The 20,284-nt window shown below is 45.1% G+C and overlaps 3 protein-coding genes across 3 annotated transcripts; 2 read left to right on the top strand and 1 right to left on the bottom strand.

The window, feature by feature from the left end:
• Positions 1-2,115: 2,115 nt before the first annotated feature.
• Positions 2,116-6,624, bottom strand: rgra (retinal G protein coupled receptor a). The gene is made up of 7 exons (XM_035605319.2): positions 6,425-6,624; positions 5,879-6,035; positions 5,259-5,380; positions 4,239-4,392; positions 3,989-4,106; positions 2,517-2,630; positions 2,116-2,284 (listed from the first exon to the last, which is right to left on the bottom strand). The coding sequence occupies exons 1-7, from the start codon at positions 6,501-6,503 to the stop codon at positions 2,141-2,143; spliced, it is 888 nt and encodes a 295-aa protein (XP_035461212.2). The 5' UTR covers positions 6,504-6,624; the 3' UTR covers positions 2,116-2,140.
• Positions 6,625-9,733: 3,109 nt separating this feature from the next.
• Positions 9,734-14,092, top strand: lrit1a (leucine-rich repeat, immunoglobulin-like and transmembrane domains 1a). The gene is made up of 4 exons (XM_035605317.2): positions 9,734-10,441; positions 10,913-11,373; positions 12,355-12,660; positions 12,908-14,092. The coding sequence occupies exons 1-4, from the start codon at positions 10,320-10,322 to the stop codon at positions 13,972-13,974; spliced, it is 1,956 nt and encodes a 651-aa protein (XP_035461210.1). The 5' UTR covers positions 9,734-10,319; the 3' UTR covers positions 13,975-14,092.
• Positions 14,093-15,396: 1,304 nt separating this feature from the next.
• On the top strand, positions 15,397-19,936 carry lrit2 (leucine-rich repeat, immunoglobulin-like and transmembrane domains 2). The gene is made up of 3 exons (XM_035606157.2): positions 15,397-15,575; positions 15,859-16,649; positions 18,312-19,936. The coding sequence occupies exons 1-3, from the start codon at positions 15,469-15,471 to the stop codon at positions 19,130-19,132; spliced, it is 1,719 nt and encodes a 572-aa protein (XP_035462050.1). The 5' UTR covers positions 15,397-15,468; the 3' UTR covers positions 19,133-19,936.
• The last annotated feature ends 348 nt before the right edge of the window (positions 19,937-20,284 follow it).

The raw sequence follows: 20,284 nt of genomic DNA on the forward strand, positions 1-20,284 counted from the left end.
ATAATATAATGGATTACCATCACTGATGCATGAATGTACACATGACTTTAATGTTGTTGCTGGTCAAAGTTGGTTAATGTATACTGCTCTATATATTGCTGGGTAGCCTAATCTATATGGTTTTTTTTGTATCTATATTTTGTATTAATAGCCTGAATCATTCAATGAACCACTGTAACTAAAAAAATCTAAACAAATCAAGAGGAGTAAAAAGTACAATATTTTCAGTAGTCTAAAATATGAATACTTCATGCTATAAACACACCAGCACTGTGGGTATTCTGAAGGATTGTTTTGGTTAAGTTATCTAAACTGGGCAGCCCACAGATTTTTCCACTATGTGAAACACAGAAAAGACAAGAGGACAGATTGTAGACAGTATTGATTCTTTACTAATTATTACAGAATTACTTCAAAACATAACCATTCAAAAGGGAATACACAGTGTCTGCAGGATTTTTTTCAGGATTTCACGGGGACAAATATGTAAACAAAAATCTACATATCACTACTTTGAACAGTAATTGTCATCTGGGCTCTTGACATTTGGAGTCCAGATGTTCTCCGCTCACTAGTCTTTTGAAGATTTCAAATATCTTCACACTTCAAACCGATCATCCGTTTACATGGGAGAGTTGGGGCTGTGGATAGGCCAGTTCATGCAATCGAGGCTTTACATCGTGATAGCGAGTAAATCCCATTCATGCAACATGGTGTAGCAAGCATATCTTTTTGAATATCCCATGTGTCCACTTTCCTTTTCAGGTCACCGGCTCTTGTAATGATGTTATTGAATTTACAAACCCAGTGCACTCTGACCCCCCGAGTCTGATCATGTGATGCATGTGGATCACATTCCAGTTTATTCTTTGCCACGCCCAATGAAATGCTACGCTAAATGAAATGCTGCACTAAAACAACCCAACAGTGGACTAGGTTTGGTTTTTGAAACCTACTGTTAGAATATAGATTATATGATAACCAGTGTGTTATTGTGTATTGTTGAACGCTGTAGCTAGACAATACATTCCAAAGACATGTCAAAGTAATGCCCCGCTTCTTAGGTAGTAAATTCATACGTAAAGATATATAATGATTGTATCCTTTAGGGAGTTACAGTTGAATTTGAATTGCGTCTAAGACTAAATTGTAAAGCTTTATCTTTAATATATTTGGTAACATTATGTAAATAGCAATAATTCAAATCGGACTCCTCTTAAATGTCACACACACACTTCTGCCTTTGTTTCATATGCAAATCTGGAGGCGATAAGCATGTCCGGTTAATCTACAGCCAACGACTAATCTCCAACTTGTCGTGGGGGCTGTGTATCGAAGAATGTTCCTCTTGTTTGGTGGATTATTGCAGTTCTCCTCTTTACGGACTTTACAGAGCACTATGGGACATCAGTGGCATGCGCACACTTTCACATTTTCACCCACAGGCGCGGTTAACGGGGGAAGGGTGCGTTCTCGAACGTTCGGACACGTCACCAACATGATCAAAATGAAACATTTGATCTCCGTTATGACTTTTTAATTATTTTTTATTGAATTAATTTGTTTTAGGGCCTTCCTTCCTCAATGAGAGGAGGAGTGAAACATGTTTGAATGGTTGTTTGCGAAGGGGATTTCTGCATAATAAACTATTTAAAATTGAATCAATTTAAATTGAAAATACCCTCAGATAGCTTCCCCTTGGCAATATGGGTGATGGCAAGTGGACTAGTTATTTCTATCAAACGCTTCATTGATTGTTGGGACAAGAAGCTAATGTTTACGGGAGTAAATGCAATTATCTGTCTCATTTGGTCTGACGCTCAACACTTCTGACTCGGTTTGTGTTCAGTAAACCACTCACAGGGGGAATTTTTTTGCCTATTCAAAGTCCTTTCACATTTAAAAAATTCAGTTTCTGTTTACAAATTCCGTCACGCACGCACACACACACACACACACAAAAAAAACCCACAACGCAGAAACATCGAACAAGGATTCCGGGACAGATGTGCGCGCTGGACAGTGGCCACCATGGTTCAAGACACAACACGTGCACGCACACCCACAACAGGGAAACATCTAGGTACCTGCGAGAAACCACCAGGACAGCCAGTGTGTGTGTGATCATTGCATGCTCAGTTTATTTGGACTTGTTCTCAATTTGAGGCACTTCAATCTTCTCCCCGGTGAGGAACTGCCAGATGCCCCCTCTGTAGTTCTCGTTTCCCAGAGCGTACAGGAACACATTAAAGGTCGGGGACGTCTTAGCCAGGATAGGAGCCATCTGCGGGAGGGGTGCGAGCGCAACGCGGGGGTTAGTGTTCAAAAAGACACTCTACATATGGGGACCTGAAAGTCCAAGGTTGAATATTACACTGGATATTTTTTATGTAGATCCAACATGCAATGGTGAGCAGCTGACAGCATACGAGCTGCATTTCAAAATACAGACGTTCATGTGGTTTGATTATTGAGGAATAATATTGGAGAGTATTGTAATTATTTGTTGTCCTTACCATCCTGAGCTTAGGGGAGACCAGGGTGGCGTTCTCCACGGCGGCGTAGAAAGCCAAGATGCCGTAGGGGCCCCAGCAGAACACCATAGTCTTGAGAGGTGTGTTGGGGTTGAACTACGGAGGGGGAAGTATGGAGAGAGAGAGAGAGAGAGAGAGAGAGGTGGAGCAGCAGGGATTAATGAGGAAAGGAATGAAAAGTGGAGGAGAGCGAGAGAGAGAGAGAGAGAGAGAGAGAGAGAGAGACAGAGCGGAAGAGAGGATCAGAACAAAAATGATTTGTTACGGACCAACCATGAAAAGGGAGCGAGACAAAAATGCCTTGGGTTTTTTTTTTTGCGACAAATCACACGCCTGGGATAATGTTTGGGATAAAATCTCTGTTGAGAAAATTCCGGCTCAGCTAGAAAACAGAAACAGCTAGTGAGTAAAGAGGCAGGTTGCTGTAACCCAGCGGTCAAAGTAGACCAGAAGTTGAACCCATTATATCCAATTTAACCCCCAACTCTCTTGGTTTTCAGTGGGTTTCCGCTTTTCCAACTCTCCATTTAATCGACGTTTGATGTCTACATTTCATGACATTTTCAATTCTACAAGTCTGTGAGATTTTTTTTTATTGCTTTGCCTCGAACGAAATGGTGAAAATATCCTCGATCCCTTGTGCATCATTCCATACACATTTCCCCAGACATACCAGCGGGAGTCCTGAAAAGACGAGCCGAAAGGTATTTCTCAGCATGGCGACACGTCAGAGACGACTTCTTAACCACTTCCTGGCCATGTTTTAATGGCATACATGTGATGTACTTGACGTTGTCCCTTTGAGGCATTTGCTCATTACATAATTGCATTGTTGTGGCGGTGCACGTGGTGGTGCACGTGGTGGTGGGGTCTCCAGCCAACTCGGATGACTGCGTGTGATGGACTTACGCAACACAAAGTGTGGCAACCCGATTCGGCCCCTGAGGAACTCCACTATTGAACTCTCACTATTCACAGATACAGCGCTCTTTCCGCCGCAGACCAGCTACTGTCCGCATTCCTAACTGAAAGCACGGGGTCTTCCCCCTGTGGCAATGACCTATATGCTGTGTGTTACTGCCTGCATGCCCCCGATCCACAGAGCGTTTGTTGCTCTGAATGAGAACAACGTGAGTAAGTTGTGCTGTCGCTAGAGATGGGAGGAAACTCTTTCACAGTGTTTTCTGTGAGTTGTGTTTGTAAGGAATTGTGCATTAGCTTTAACTCCTCCGTTATTCCTACCAGCTTTTTGATTTTTAAATTCCTCGTCATTGTGCATGTAATCAAATTTGGATTTCTGCCACTGTGTTGATACAACAGCAAAACATTGTGACAACTTGAATCTGAAATCTCAGTGTGTATATTTACATCACTCAAGGAGTACTGTGAAAGTATTGCTGCAGGCGACCACTTTGAATCCTCTATTGTTGGACTTTTCCTTTTTTAACACTCACCCTGGGGTTTCCAGTCTTCTGGAATTTCTGTGCAATGGACTGGTAAGAGGACATGACGACAAACACCTGGACGGCCATGTTAAAGATTGCCATGGGGATCAAGTAGGACACGTAGTTTCTGTGGGGAAAGGAATGCACAAATATGTTGTAAAATCAGTATATACTGCTTCTACTTGGGGATATAAGGGATACCAAGATATCGATATTCATCTTCATTGCACAGTGGAGAGAGGATGTGTGCATACAGTACCTGTCTCCCTTGCTGTAGTCCAGAGTGCAGCAGGTCCTGAGGGGCTCATAGTCGTACACCCCCCAGCCAATGAGGGGCATGGCAGACCAGAAGGCGGTGAAGAGCCAGATAAATATCACCAGGGTGATGGCGCTGCTCCACTGCAGCTTTGTCCCTGACAAGCACAGAGTCGAAGTACTCATCAGGACCATTTTAAACACGTCGGGCGAAACATACTACGCGCCTTTCCTCAGCTCTTTTTAAAGGTCTCGCTACTGCTGAAGCAGCGCCCTTCAGTCATCACAGCAGGGCTAATAAGGCTAATATTAAATCATGTAATTAGAGCGGTTTGTTTTAACGTGGTTGTACCAGAGTAACTTGCTGAACCTGCTAATCCTTGTTAATGACGTGAGCACTGCCGGTCGGGTGTTGGGTCACCTCTCTCTCCCGTGGTGTCCTTCTCCCCCAACAATGGCTAAACATACAGTCGGGCAGATTTGAAGATAAAAGGGTTTTTCTCCCTTTATAAGCGAAGTGCTGTATGTTATTTTATTTGATAGCATTAGAGTGTTAATTTTTTTTGTCATGGTGATTTACCACAGACTGTTCTGTAGACCACAGAGGCCACGTGTTGACCAGCTGGCCTCTTCAAGATAGCAGGAGGTCTTAGGATCAGGGGGAGACAAAGCACAACTGTTTGTGTGTGTGTGTGTGTGTGTGTGTGTGTGTGTGTGTGTGTGTGTGTGTGTGTGTGTGTGTGTGTGTGTGTGTGTGTGTGTGTGTGTGTGTGTGTGTGTGTGTGTGTGTGTGTGTGTGTGTGTGTGTGTGTGTGTGTGTGTGTGTGTGTGTGTGTGAGTGTGAGAGAGTGTGAGTGTGAGAGAGTGTGAGTGTGAGTGTGAGTGTGTGTGTGTGTGTGTGTGTGTGTGTGAGAGAGTGTGAGTGTGAGTGTGAGTGGGAGTGGGAGGGAAAGTGGGATGCATTTGTTTTTTTGTCATTGTCTCAGTACCTACTGGGGAGAGACGGGGACAGGTGTGAACTTACTGGTGCAGTACTGGTGGTATCTGTCCCAGGCGATGGCGGCGATGAAGTGGATGCTGGCCAGAGCCGTGACGAAGCCCTGGAAACCGTGAGTCTGACACCCCTCCGAACCATATGGCCAGTACCTGCGAACGCAGACGTGTGGATCGACGCCATTTAGCCGCCAACGGAGAAACAAGTCAAACGGGCCCTTTCAGGGTGGGCTCCCTATAGCGGGGTGGGCCAGAAGAGCTTGTGTTCTTGAGCATGTACGTACTAAAACCTTCAAACATCAGTCAGTTTTATGTATCTCAAACTACAGATGTATACGTATATTGAAAAATAATAACAATGGCAGTAAAGACATATATGTTTGTGATGCCTGGACTGGGAGAGAGAGAGAGAGACCAGCGTCTGTCATCTCCTGATTAAAACCCCCCTGCACATCAGGCTGCAGCAGTGTACTGACCCCCCCCCCCCCCCCCCCCCCCCCGATCCATTTCCATCGGTTAGATGGATCACCTCGAGCACAAGTAGCCGCGTATTTGTGGTCGGCAATACTGCGCGCAAGCGCACTACATGTTCTATTTGGCCGCACATGATCCATATGTGGATGTTCGTGAGTGGCTGTGACGTCACGTCACCTCAGAAAGCTGGAGAAAGCGGCGACGGTGGCGTTCATGGAGATGCCCATGTCAGCCATCGCCAGGCTGAACACGAGGAAATTGCTGGGGGTCCTCAGCTCCCTCACTTTGAGGAAGGCGGCGATCGTCACTGCGTTTAGAAAGAAGCCCAGCAGACCTTTTGGCGGAACAAAACAAAAAAAAGAAAAGAAAAGGAAGAAAAGGAAGGAACAGTTAAAAACATGAATGGGCGCAGCACGCGTCCATGAATGGACACAGGCGCGCACGGCGGCGCTCGTTGCGTCACATGCAGCAGCGCCGCGGCGTTTCAAGAACAAAAAAAATCCTCTCTTTACAAACGTCGCAGTCGTTTTTATCCCCCCCTGTTCACAGACCACGAGATGAGGTTCGATAAGCTACACACACACATCCTGTCCTCCCCGTAACGTTGTAATGGCAGCGCCCCGGGTGGCGTCGGGTCCTGTCATAGGTTAACGGCGCGCGGAGCGGGGCGCAGCCCTCGTAGTATTTGGCCGAATTCCAGCGCAAACGCGAAAGAACACTCACCCTCCACCAGCAGACAGGAGCCCAGGGAGAACACGTCGAAGTCGGAGAAGCCCTCCGGCAGAGGGTAAGACGAGACCATCCTGGCGCCGATTCGAGCGGAACAAAAGTGCAGAGCTGTCACAGACTTTTCGCTCCTCGGCAGTGCGCTCGTTTACGATGTGCCTCGGTGTGACCGGGGAGCGTCCGCTTTTAAAGGGGCATTTCACGTGAAAAGCATGCACTTTATTATGTAAAGCCCCCCCCCCCCCTCCCTCGTTCCGTGTCGCCCCAATCCGCGCAGGAATGTCTTAATGAACATGACCACACAAACAGTAACCCTTAATGCGCATTTGCCCCCACCGCGACGGCAAAGCCCCCCAATCAGTTGGCGCCGCACAACAAGCCTTTGTGTCCGCGTGCCGGCGAGGATGCGGCCACACGACGCGTTCGATCGTGCAGCCCGCGGGCTCCGTGTCGCCTTAAGGAGACACAACAGGTGTCTGCGTTAGATAAGGAAACCCGTGCACAACAATACCAATGCAGTCATGTCCATGCTTTATTTTATTTTTCTTTGCAAGGTTATGCGTGCTTTGGGCACAGTGTTGGAGAAAGGGATGGGAGGACGCCACATGTTCGTGTGCCATCGAAACCGATCCTGCAACCTCGAGTATCTGCCGATACCGATCCGATACCAGGCTGATTCCCCACTCGTAAAATAAAATATTCATAATGCATTGTTCAGGGTGCACTTTGATTAACCTAGCCATCCAAAACCTCACACTCGACTGTATGACAAATAACCAACTCCCCTAAAGGAAGACACGCGTACTAAGCCAGCAACATGACTGAGTTATGGAATACTGCTGTTTGATTTCTCACAACAAAAAGTTCAAACAAGCAAAAAAACGAATTGAACTGTAAACTTTTAAGTAAATAATAATAAATGAACATGAACATGTGATGCCGGAATGTCGTTCAAGGCTTATTCCGATATCCGATCCAGGCATTTTGGCCAACACTGGATCGGGACATCCCTAGTTACAAACATACCATTCATGTGAATGCGTGTGAATAACAGTTCTGATCTGCTGCTAAAAGGATTGATGATTTATTATTTACAGATTCCAATCCTCCTATATGTGCACATCAAATTTTTTTTTTTTTGGAGCTTATCCGTGGTTTATGTAAAAAACAAACAACCAAGTGTATCTGATGTGTTCCAGTTCATTACATAACCCTGTCCATCCACTGATTGATGACACCGAGTGATTATTGTGAATATACTACAGAGGATCCATGTGGGAGTTGTTGTTCTGTATCTCCATTAATCCTCTGCCCCATGTGGCAGGACCCTGTTGGACTATAGTGAAAGTGAAACACCTCATGTCAGCATTTATTCCCTGCACATCTTTGTTTGTTTGTTTTCCAGCAGAGAATAAAACTTTTGTCAGGCACACTGACCCCAAGAGATTGAGCCAACACAATTGCACTTTAGGAAGTTGTTGGTGACAACATGTGTTGGCTGTCAAGCCTCATTCTGGGGGTGAAGTCAGCAATTTAGTTTTAGCTGCCTGCCAAGTGGGTAAATGATATGAACTCATGCCATCGTCCAGAGCCTTTCATAGATTTGCTACGTTTCAGTTGCGACATCATTCGCAGCTTTTCATGCCCCAGGGCTGGAGGGGGGGAAACAAGCCAGACTTTGTGAGGCTGAGGTCTTTCTCAGTCTGAGGATTATAAGATCAGGCATCTTGTGAAAGATAGGTGAAAAGTGCTGAATCATTTGGCAATGCCAATGGTCTTAATCCATTACAATCCATTGTTTTTGGGATATTTATATCTTCATCTTACAACAAGCAGCTAATTCAGTTGAGTAATTTTAGAACTGCAGATCATTTACAGAAGAAAAAAAATACCTATTAAACCTTTTTGTTGGATCTATATAAAGAAAGTATGACAATATACAGAAGTTTGTTTTGATGTTGAAAAAAAAAGAAAAAAAATCCCAAATCCCTTTGACCTTGGTTCAACCCAACATGAGTTCAGATGTGCAGTTATCACATTTTTGAACAAGCTTGCTTTCCCCTCACCCCAAAGCTTAAATAGAGTTAACAATAATCCCATATGTTAAGATCTGGTGTCACGAAAAAGCATGTTTGCAAAAATATGACATTTTCTGCTGCGCACTGAGGCCTGTTTATTCTAGCATCACATCCGTTCTGATGAGACTTCTCTGCACAGTAAGAATGACATTGCAGCTCAAATGAAGTCTGGTCTTCGGGTTCTTACAATATAAAAAAGGCAGCTTTATTGATTACCTCAGTAAATGAGATTAACGTCTTGCGGTGCACTGTGGAATATATATACGTTTTTCAACACAATGGGAGTCTGATTGCTCAACACTTTCATGGCCTCAGCACAGACCTGCACGGTTCTTAAACCATACATACTGAAACGGGTCTTTCATCCACTCAGAGGGATTTTAATACAAAGCGTTGGAGTGTAATAGAACTAAGCTGTAAACTGTTTTCTAAATATGCAGGATGGGGGAAGCAAGGGAGACTAACATATTCGAATGAGGCACACAACACACGCAGGCATGTTGAAGATTTCTATTGTTGTCTAATAGTTTCCTAAACTATTTTTGTTGTTCAACACCTGACCTGGCTCGGTTGTTAAATGTGAGTCAGAGGTCAAGTAGGTTTCTGGCTGCCAAGTTGTTCAAACACACCAGAGTGTGTTTCGCCATCTTCAGAGAAACCGTCGTCACACTTTATAATGCCAAGGGGGGAACACAAGGGATGGGACAGGTGCCAAATAACGCGTGTAGTATTTATCTATTGCGAAACAAAAGCGTTACAATCTGAGGTATTTTCTTTCCTAGTAGTGTGGGATTAAGTCCAAGTTGGTCACTGTGAGTCCCTTTCATTCGAACAGAATAAACATACCTTCCTGGCTATTTTCAGGAGTTGCGTGCAACTAACGTGCAAGCCAACTGAGCTTGATTGTTTTTCTTAAAGAGACAAGAGGATTCTTCAGTTCTAACTGATGAGTGGGAGGTCTCAGGTATTAAACCTCTGTAGATTGTTGCCTATCTTCTTCTTTTATTCTAACAACTTGTGCTGCTTTAAAAAAAACACTGCCTAGTTTCCTGTTAACAGATCCTGTCAAAATAGGTGCATGTTAAAAGGAATGAAACCGGACAGTGTCCACAAAAAGGTGAAATCTGAATGCAAACAAAAATATCAGGGTACAATATGGTGACTATTGAGCACCAAACTGTGATGAGGAACATTGCGGGATAAAATGATTAATGTTACTGCAGCAAATTCATGCATTCAAACGTGTATTTGAATAGAGCTATCCCTTTGCTTTTGAACTGCAGAATTCAAAAGTCCTCTAAATGAAAAAAAAAAGGATGAGAGTCAGAAAATGAAAAAAAAGTGAACATCTGTTGACTACATCACGGGCCCCAAGGTAGGAGCCACAGGCTATGATGTAGGGGCCACCGTGTGGTGCAAAGTGGTGCTGCCTACCTGAGATTAACAGTCATGGCAGGGCTCAAATGAACAAGCCACATTTGAGAGAGAGAAAAAAAAGCAAAACATCCCTGTGGATTATGGCCATTTCGGAAGTGTTTTTCTGTGATAATAAATAGGGACGTTTCTGCGCAGCCTATCGGATTCCGGGATGCAATACGCATCCAAATGAAAAGAACGCCAGTCCTTTCGCTAATCCTTGTATATCCTTTTTATCTCGGGACTCATAGCAGTCTGATCACTATGGGACAGGGGAGCGGTGGGACAAAGCCATGCAGATGATATTCCTGTAAATGAGAGAAAAAGAGCAAGTCTGTTTGACTTCAGCGGGCGCAAAACGGGCGCATGTAGCTGCGTATGCGTAAAAGTGGGCCAACATGTTCCTCGTTCTGCTCCTGGGGCTCTACGTGGCCACAGGTGAACTTGTCTCCCCGGTGAGCTCCTGCCCATCGCAGTGCAGCTGTTTTTACCACAACCTGAGCGACGGATCAAAGGCCAGGTAAGGAGGATGTTCAGGTGGAAATGGGTTTGCATCCGCAACACACTTTGGTGTGGACTAGTTTTTGCGCACAGGCGGACCTTTTTTAGAGGGACATCAGATCTTGTTCTCACACGAGGACAGGCTTTTGCACAGAGGTGAACACGTGCACAAAAGATAATTCAGTGAGTGCATGTCAGTCCAATTTTATTTAATGCAGGATTATCTCTGAAAGGCACTTTCAACCTCCCCATCTATGTGTTTGATGTGTTTTAGAAGGATTGGGGAATGAGTATTTATCATCAGAATCATTAGCCGCAGGATTTTTGCTGCGCGTAAACTTGTCCTTCAGAGTCCAGAACATGAATTAATTTACTTTAATGGTCATCTTTTCCTGAGTCTATATTTCATTTACTTGTGCATGTGCGTAAATGCTAATTTGTGGCGGAAGGTGTCGACGTGAACCTAAATTCACTTGTGTCTTCCTTGTAGGAGCGTGATTTGCAATGATCCCGAGATATCTCTGGTGCCTGTCGGGTTCCCTGCGGACACGTCCAAGCTGCGGATTGAGAAGACAGCCATCCAGCGGATGCCAAGCGAAGCCTTTAACTACCTCTCCAGTCTGGAATTCCTGTGGATGTCTTTCAACACCCTGTCCGCCTTGAACCCGGACAGCTTCCGGGGACTGTTCAACCTGGAAGAGCTTCGAATCGACGGGAACGCACTCACCGCCTTTCCCTGGGAATCTATCATGGACATGCCCAGCCTCAGGCTTCTCGATTTGCACAACAACCAGCTCACCTCGCTGCCCGCGGAGGCCACCACGTACATCAGGAACCTCACCTACCTGGATCTGTCCAGCAACAACCTGCTGACCCTGCCCGCAGAGGTGCTGTCCACCTGGCTGGTGGTGAAACCAGCGCAGGGGCCGGAGAGCTCCAAAATGATACTTGGTAAGGCACCGTGCGTAAAGTAAACTATTTTCATTAGTTTTACACAACAGTTGCTAGGCAACACATCGTTTCAGCTATGTAGCTATGATTGTTAAATTTGATAAATGGTAAAACGGTGAAATAAATATTTCAAACAGACATTTAGCATATAAACACCGAGGTCACACTTTACTTCAACATCCCTTGTTTAACGTTTATAAGCAGTATATTAATGTTTGATAAATGTCTTACAACACATATAATAATATAATATAGTAATATAATAATATAGTTTTAAGAAGGTGTAAGTGATAATTTATTTTGATCATTATCCTGTGAACTCCCATAAGTGTATAAAATGTCTTTATAATTGTTAAAGATCCTTATATATCTGCTTAGCTTACTACTAAGGAAACCCTTGTGTATATGGTTCAAAATAATTTGAATTTTGCAATACATTTTCTCTCTCTATGCTCGTATACGAGCCTTGACCCATTCTGCGCCTGTTTACTTGAAGATAAAGCTCTGCTGTAATTCAGCGTGGAGGACGTCTGATAGGAATTTTGTTCTGTTTTGTTTTGTTGCCTTTGAATTTTGAACAAATGCATACACAGTTAGTGTGTGTGCAACTCACAGCTCTTCTTACATGCAAAACAAGTAGAAAAAACTCATTTCATGTCACACTTTCTTCTGTGTTTGAACCCGCCTCATACTCAGAATAGTGGGCAGCTGCTCCACATTCAGCTCTGAAGGCTGGTGCTTTTGGTCAAGGGCAGGCGGGCAAAGCTGATCTTGATCACAAGACCATCATCATCATGAGCACCACCACCATCATCATTGCCATAGTCATGGACATAATGTAGTTTATGAATTAAATGTTAATCCTCTTACGGGATTAACATCCTAACATCCACACCAGCCATCTGCTGGCTGGTCTTTCACTTTGCACACAGCTGGACGCTCGTCTTCCTCCTGTAACTTCACTTGTACCTTCACCCCCAGGTCTCCACGACAACCCCTGGGTGTGTGACTGTCGGCTCTACGACCTGGTCCAGTTCCAGAAGTCGCCGACTCTTTCGGTGGCATTCATCGACACGAGGCTCCGGTGTTCAGCCCCGGAGAGTGTGTCGGGGGTGCTGTTCAGCGATGCAGAGCTGCGCCGCTGTCAGCTCCCACGAATCCACACCGCGGTGGCACGGGTCCGCAGTGCCGTCGGGAACAATGTGCTGCTCCGTTGTGGCACCATTGGAGTCCCAATCCCGGACCTGACATGGCGCAGGGCCGATGGACGAGCCCTCAATGGAACGGGTGAGTCGGCGGCTGTCTCGATCTAAGGGTCTTTCCCTGCTCTGAGCTTGAGATAAGATGCTTTTGTCTGCGCTTTAGTGCTACTGTGAATTAAACAGAGGCACCAGTTGAAATAGGAAGGTTGTAATTCTGACAGACGGCTGTGGCCACACCACTGGTCCCCAGCTTGGTGTCTCTATGCATTTTTCTCAGAAACCACAATATATTTGTTTATTTTTCCACATTTTTCTCCTTTCTGCTGCCACAGTCCAGCAGGAAACCTCAAAGGAAGGAATCACCTGGTCCATCCTCAGTGTCCCGGCTGTGTCCTTTCGTGATTCAGGGAAATACACCTGCAAGGCCACTAACTACGCAGGGAATGCCGAGGCTGTTATTTCTCTCATCGTTTCTAACTCGCCAAAGCAAGAGGGGAACCAAACCAGCAATGACAAGAAAGCCAAGGCCAAGAAACCCAACCAGATGGGCAAAGCCGCCTACCAGGAGAAATTGGTGGCCAGATATGTGGTCCCAACCTCCACCCCATCCTCTCTGCCCGCCCTGGATCCTGACCTACCACCCGGGCTCGGTCCTGAACCTGGATTAGGCAGTTACAGCCCGGCTGACAGAGCAACACCAGGGCCTGCAACCTCCTCCAACCCAGATGCGCTGCTGGATCTGGAGAAGACAAACCTAAGCAACTTGGCGGCCAACACCTCGTCGCTGCAGCAGGACCCGGACAGGGTGGTCCGCTCAGTAAAGGTAGTGGGGGACACAGACAATACGATTTCCCTTAACTGGAGAGCCCCTAAAGCTAAGAACACGACAGCATTCAGTGTGCTGTACGCTGTTTTCGGAGAGAGGGACATGAGGAAGATCAATGTTGGGGCGGGACAGAACCGTGTAACCATCGAAGGGCTGGTGCCCAGGACCAAGTACATTGCCTGTGTGTGTGTGAGGGGGCTGATCCCCAGGAAGGAGCAGTGTGTGATATTTTCCACTGATGAAGCAGCCAGTGCCACTGGCACCCAGAGGCTGATTAACGTGATTGTGATCACAGTGGCCTGTATCATCGCGGTCCCGCTCACTGTCATCGTGTGCTGCGGGGCGCTGAAGAGGCGCATTCAGAAGTACTGGGGGAAGAAGTCCAAGGACATCCAAGATTCATATGTGACATTTGAAACCCTGTCACCCGGCACAAAGGCCAAAGGGCTGGAGGGCGAGTACTTGAACAGACTGAACCCAGAGGAGTCCAACAGGCTACTGTCAGCTCGCTCCAGCCTGGATTCTGAGGCCACGGCCAAGATAGAGGGACAGCCCAACGAGTACTTCTGCTGACGTCATGCTCCAGCTCCGGCTCCTCCGCCACGGTATCTCCCTCGCACTCACCCGCATCCGCGTCCCAGTCCGCACCCCAATCAACATTTGCATAGCCACCATCGCCCACCCCCCCACCCCCACCCCCGTCTCCATCCACACCCATATCCCCACCACTACCCGTGCTCTCACCCTCAGCGACATCCTGACGTCAGCCCCGCTACCACTCGCTCCCACACGCCCACGCCATGGGATTCCCCCCCACCTGTTCCCCCTCGCTGGATCACGCCGCCGACTCCACCGCCACAGAGAGCCAACTTCTATCAAAGGACCTTTGCACGCTGCACAATCATGGAAATATCAGTTTAGAGAATATTTAACATTTTAATAACCTTGTTTTTTTTTTGCAGATGTAGAGTGAAACTCACTTGACTGTCACACGTTTATTCAAGCATAATAGTGAGACAATTGTAAGACCTTTGACGCAACATTCAAACTCACTCATGCTTTAACGTCTAAGAGAATCACTACACTTGTGAGAGCAAACAAGTCAAAATCTGGTATTATCATTGTAATAAATGTTTCATTCCACTCACATGGCCCCCGGCAAAGAAACCTCTGCATCCTAATCTGATTTAAAGGGAACTCAACGGTAGATGCTCCATTGTTTATATCATATATGTATGTGTATGATTTGTAAATAGGCTACCAGATGATGTACACTTACATATACAGTTTAGTCTGTGCCTCTGTATATATCTGTCATATGTTCTCAGAGAAGATATACACACAGGCATGGTTCAACACTCTGCTGAATGGAGAAAAAAAAAGCTGGAGCTGGAGAGAAGTACAGTAAGGACTGAACTATGACACAATGTAAATAGCGTGGACATGATGCGAAAATGAAATGTTAAAACCATTTCTACTCCCGGCACTGAGACGCATACTGAGATATCTCTATGTACCTGTTTTTGTGCCACCTAGAGGCATCATTACCCCCGAATGAAATGTACTGTAGGTCTCTTTATTTCAATTATATTATTTGGAGAAAAAAAAAAGTTAAATAAACTTTTCTATACATCCAGATAGCAGTGCTGTGTGTTTGCGTATCTGTAATTTCACCTCCTGATCATTTATTTTTCAACTTGGGTCTCCGTTGAGAAAATATTTATACTTTTGATTTTATTCATGTGGCTGGCTTGCTATTAGTTGAGATCAGAATGATCAGATACTTAATAATTCAGTCTGGATAAACGGTGTGTAATATCTTTATTTTTTAAACGTATGAGTAATTTATTATCTACAGTAGTCATGAGTTAGAAAAAAACAGTTTACCAAATTAAACCTGGTGGGTCAGACGTCGTCCAGTGTCAACCCCTTCGTTGTCTATCCCTGGAATTAGATGCCACTTGCGGTGCGTCAAGGATTAGGCTTAATAGGCTTCTCTCGTCTGCCGCACTCGACATGTCTTGAGCAACGAATGTAGCCCACAATTTAGGGAATTTTTCGCGGACTATGGACACAATTTGTTCCCTGCTAGTTATAGTTTTGTTTCACACCCAGGTGCATGCAACTTATTCCCAATGTTTACGCGGGTGCAGCTGTGAGGACCACCATGGAAGGTAAGGCCTGATTTCACGGCGTTCACAGTAGGGTGGAGGCTTCATCTTATCTAACGGTGTCACCGGGTGACGGTGGCTTACAGAGTACTGCATGTGTTGTTGTGTGTGTGTGTGGGGGTTTTTTTTTAATTGCAGAGCTCATATTTTCCTCAATAAAGTTTATGGTTTGAATCTGTAACCAGACAAAACACTATACGGCGCTGCGTAAAGCTGTGTTCGTGAGGCACTGGGCTACACAGTTACGGCAGCTGCTCACGTGTACTCTCTCCCTTTAACCACATAGGTCGCTCACATGCATGGAGGAGAGCGCGTTCGGGGCCATACCAAAGAACCTTCCAGCTGATATGACCAAAATACGCATAGAGAAATCCCACTTTACCGAAATACCCAGAGGGGCTTTCTCAAACACGCCCTCCCTGGAGAACCTGTGGTTGAACTTCAATGACATCACGGTGATAAACTCCAGAGGCCTGGAGGGCTTGGGCAACTTGACCGAGCTCCGGCTGCAGGGGAACAAGCTGCGTTCAGTACCATGGACAGCGTTCGAGGACACGCCGGCTCTCAAGATCCTGGACCTGAAGCGCAACCAGCTGGACGTCCTGCCCGAGCATGCGTTAAAATTTTTGCCAGGTCTGACTTACTTAGACTTATCCTTCAATCGGCTTACGGTCATATCAAGGGAGGTCTTCCAAAATTGGCCTCTTTACCAAAAGCTGCAGACGACGGAGGAGCGGGAGGCGCGCGCCTTCGGGTCCAACGTGGTGCTGGCGCTCCACGACAACGCCTGGCTCTGCGACTGCCGCCTGAAGGGCTTCGTGGAGTTCACACGGTCCCTGGGCCCCCCGATTATACTGATGAACTCCTACTTGACCTGCTCCGGGCCGGACTTTAAGGCGGGCAAGTTCTTCCACGAGGTCGAGCTGCAGGCGTGCATGAAGCCCGCGGTGAGCAGCCCGTCCTCCAACATCAGCCTGCCGCAGGGCGCGAACCTCACGCTGCGCTGCCTGGCCAAGGCCCGGCCAGACCCCGCGGTGTGGTGGACATATGGCCTGAAGATAATCAGAGGATTTCGCGGTAAGAGTGTGATATTCCCAGTGGGCCACCCGCGCACTATAGCTCGGCTGATATCTTGTGGTCAATTAGATACTTAAGCGCACATTTTAATCGCAGGGGCTCTCTAACCTCCCCTCAAGATGAGTAGGGCTAAATCTGGATATTGGCCCACCGCGACACAATCACCACTGATTCTCTCAAGCTGCCCAACACCATCAGAGTTGATTAAGAGTGTTGGAGATTATAGAGTACTGTACCTAATGTCGACAGTGGCGGGATACTGTGTAAGTAAACATCTGCGTCATTAGACTTAACCTTTTACTTATGACTGCAAGTATACCAGTCCATCATAAACTCATAGCAAGCAGACCGCTGCTCCCACTACTGTCCATAAGCTTCTGCCGCTACTGACCACTGTCATGTATCATGTTATTTTGAAACCAGACTAGAGCAACTAAAAGTACTGTTTATACATTTCCCTTCAATCAATCAGATGGGAAACGAAAAAAAAGGATTAAGACTAAAACCCATACTACATTTTCTAATAAGGCGTCCTAACAGTTACTGTCTTTGAATAATTAATACGTAATTATTATATATAGTTTGGCCATTTGTCATTGATAGAAATATCTTTGACGGTGACAAATGTTACGGCTGATGAGACGTTAATAGTGAAGACATTAATAGCGTGCAACCTAATAATAGGCCATCAATGCTGCAGTTACAAGTCAGTCACGAACAAAGAATCACTAGTGTCTCACAATAAGACAGCAAAAGTTATAACCATCAAGGTTTTTAATCCCTGAAAGGATTTATATGAAAACCTTTTTTTGGTCTGCACATTTAAAAGTCAATAAATATTTATTGATACTCTGCAGCTGTATCTTTGAGTGCAAAGGGTCGGAGGTCAAGGGAAGGTTTTTCTTCTTCCTGATGAATTAAAAAGTGAAACAGCAAAGTGAGAATGCTGCCGGAGGACAATAAGCTCAGATTTGGCAACCCAAACATATATTATGAATGACCTTTACATTATTAGTGAATTCTGTAATACTTTTAAAGACGTTAGTTACAACTTTACAATCAGTGCCTTATTAGAAAGAGGAAACGTGTTTCATTTGGTAAAATGAGAGCACACTGCTGCCGTCTTCCAGCTTTTTCATGCTTGACGTTGTTTTGACATTCCCAGCCATCATATCTTAACTGAGACGAGAAAACTTCAATGATAACATTATATTAATATTGAATCGACTACACCAGTGACTAAACTTAATTTTTATAGCACAGTTTGCTTCTTAAATCGTGGACCATGTTACTAATATGTCAAATAGTCATTATACCTATACAGGGATAATCCTTCAAACATATTGCGCCTCAACATTTGCTGATTAGTCGATTCGTCCTAGTTACTATCTACTATCTAGTTACCTAGCTACTATCGTTAAAGATTAATCGTTTGAGGCATTTTCTTGATTGTTCATTGCAGCCCGACCATTCCCTTTTATAGACACAAGTGACCTTACGAATTGGCTTCTCTTTCTACCTCAGATTATATTCTGAGGTGGGAAAATGACCTGGATTTAATGTAATAAGTTGTGTTTAACTTCATGTTCTGTGAAAACATGATGAGTTTTATTGTTCAAGCGTGCATGTTCTTTAAAATAATCTGCCTTGATGCCCTCCCAGAGTCTCAGGAACGAGTGGACGAAGACACCGTCAGATCCCTCCTGGTGATCCCTTCCCTCCACGGTGCCGACCGCGGTATCTACACCTGCACAGCCGTCAACTTCATTGGGAACTCCTCTGTCAGCATTCTCCTGGAGGTTCACTCTGCAGACGGCTCCCACTCTTCGAGCTACCCGGGATTCCCGGCTGCAACCGGTGCCGGTGATGAAAACGTCTACATCGACATCCGCATCGCCAAACAGACGGTACGTGGTATCTCCATCGAGTGGTACGCTGCCTTGGACCGCCCTGCAGAAACCTGGTTCACCATCCACTTTGGCCGCGCAGATGATGACAAAAAAGAGATGATCTACATCGGTCCTGGGATTCACACGTATTCTGTCTCTGATCTGATGCCCGCCACCAAATATGAAATCTGTGTGACCCTTAAGAATCAGACGCCACGTGCAGGCCAGTGCATCCTGTTTGTAACAGGAAGTGACATCACCGAGATGGAACAGAGGGAGAAACTGATTCATATAATAGTGATCGTTTTAGCCATGGTGCTGGCGGTGCCTATTGGTATGTTTGCCTGCACCACTGACACTAGGTTCACCTGTCTGGAGGGCGTCATGAAGTTCTGGAAGGACCGGCGGCGAGAAAGAAGCTCCCCGGAGGTGGTGCGGGAGCGGCAGGGCACCTTCGACAGCCTGCAGGCCGCCAGCGACGAGGGCCTGGTCAATAAGGATTCCAGCGAAGACAGGAAGGTGAGGAGGAGGTCAGATGACAGAGGGCTTAAGGGCAAAGCCGACCACAGCAGGCTCACAGCTGAACTATATTAAATTACTGTTTTGTTAAATTAGCGAGTGAAAACACGACACAGAGCCCGCAATAGACCGATGACGCACCTCTGTGTCAATTATTTTAATAAAAGGAAAAAAGAAAAAAAAGAACAAATCTGTTGCATTATGCGGGCTTTGATACTGATATACAGTGGCTATAATATAAAAATAAAAGAAATGACAGTGTTGACCGCCTTGGTTTTAATCTCATCTCTTCCTCTGTTCTAGGCCGGGGAGTGTGTTGCAAAGATGTGAATGGTGACCGTTATGTCAAGAGTGTAATTCAAGGATTTGCACCAGTGTAGAGAAAGTGCCGCAGTGTGTTTCCGTCTGAAATAGGACACATTTGTCACATCATCACAATCTGTTTAGATGTAAATTATCGTTAATTATACAAAGCCTTTGTTATCGATTTGAGCTCAAAATGAATTCTTTACTGATTTATTTTAAATCAGTTTTCTATAAGTCTGAAACATGTACCGTTTGTACATACATTGTATGAATATGTTGAATCACTGTCAGCTACTTGTATATGTTAACAATCAGTAAAATCAGCAAAATGTTTCTTTAATTGCTACATTTAATTTACATTTTGCTTTCTCTCATGTATGTGTGTGTGTATGTGTGTATGTGTGCTTGTGTTGTGAGTCATTTTGTGGAAAAAAACTCAAACAAAAACACAGAACCTTGAATAATTGTCAATTTTATAGACACCTTAGATATAATTTAAGTTACCAGGCAACACACACATACATACAGACACACACACCACCAAATGTGAATTAAATTGATTTGTTATCTAAATTTTGTGCATGCTTGTTTATGTTTAACCCATCAACTGACGCTTGACCTTGACAAAAAAGAAGAGTATAAATCAATGTCCCATCAAATGTCTAATGTCTGAAATATGTATATACATCAGGATCATCACACCATGAGTTTGAAACTTAAAATGTAATGTAAATGTAAAATGGACCAGCAAGCCATTAAACAGGAGGTGTGAGGTTTAGAAGAAGTGCATGTAGCAGTTATCATACATACTAAATCTCTGAAGTACCCCTGTAACGCATTTTACAGTGTTTATTTAATCAGACATTACGGGACAAAGCCTATTCACACTGTATGTACAGTATCTGAATTGAATCACTGAAA

This window comes from Scophthalmus maximus, chromosome 10 (genome assembly GCF_022379125.1).
Source record: "Scophthalmus maximus strain ysfricsl-2021 chromosome 10, ASM2237912v1, whole genome shotgun sequence".
In the NCBI taxonomy this organism is placed as follows: domain Eukaryota; kingdom Metazoa; phylum Chordata; class Actinopteri; order Pleuronectiformes; family Scophthalmidae; genus Scophthalmus; species Scophthalmus maximus.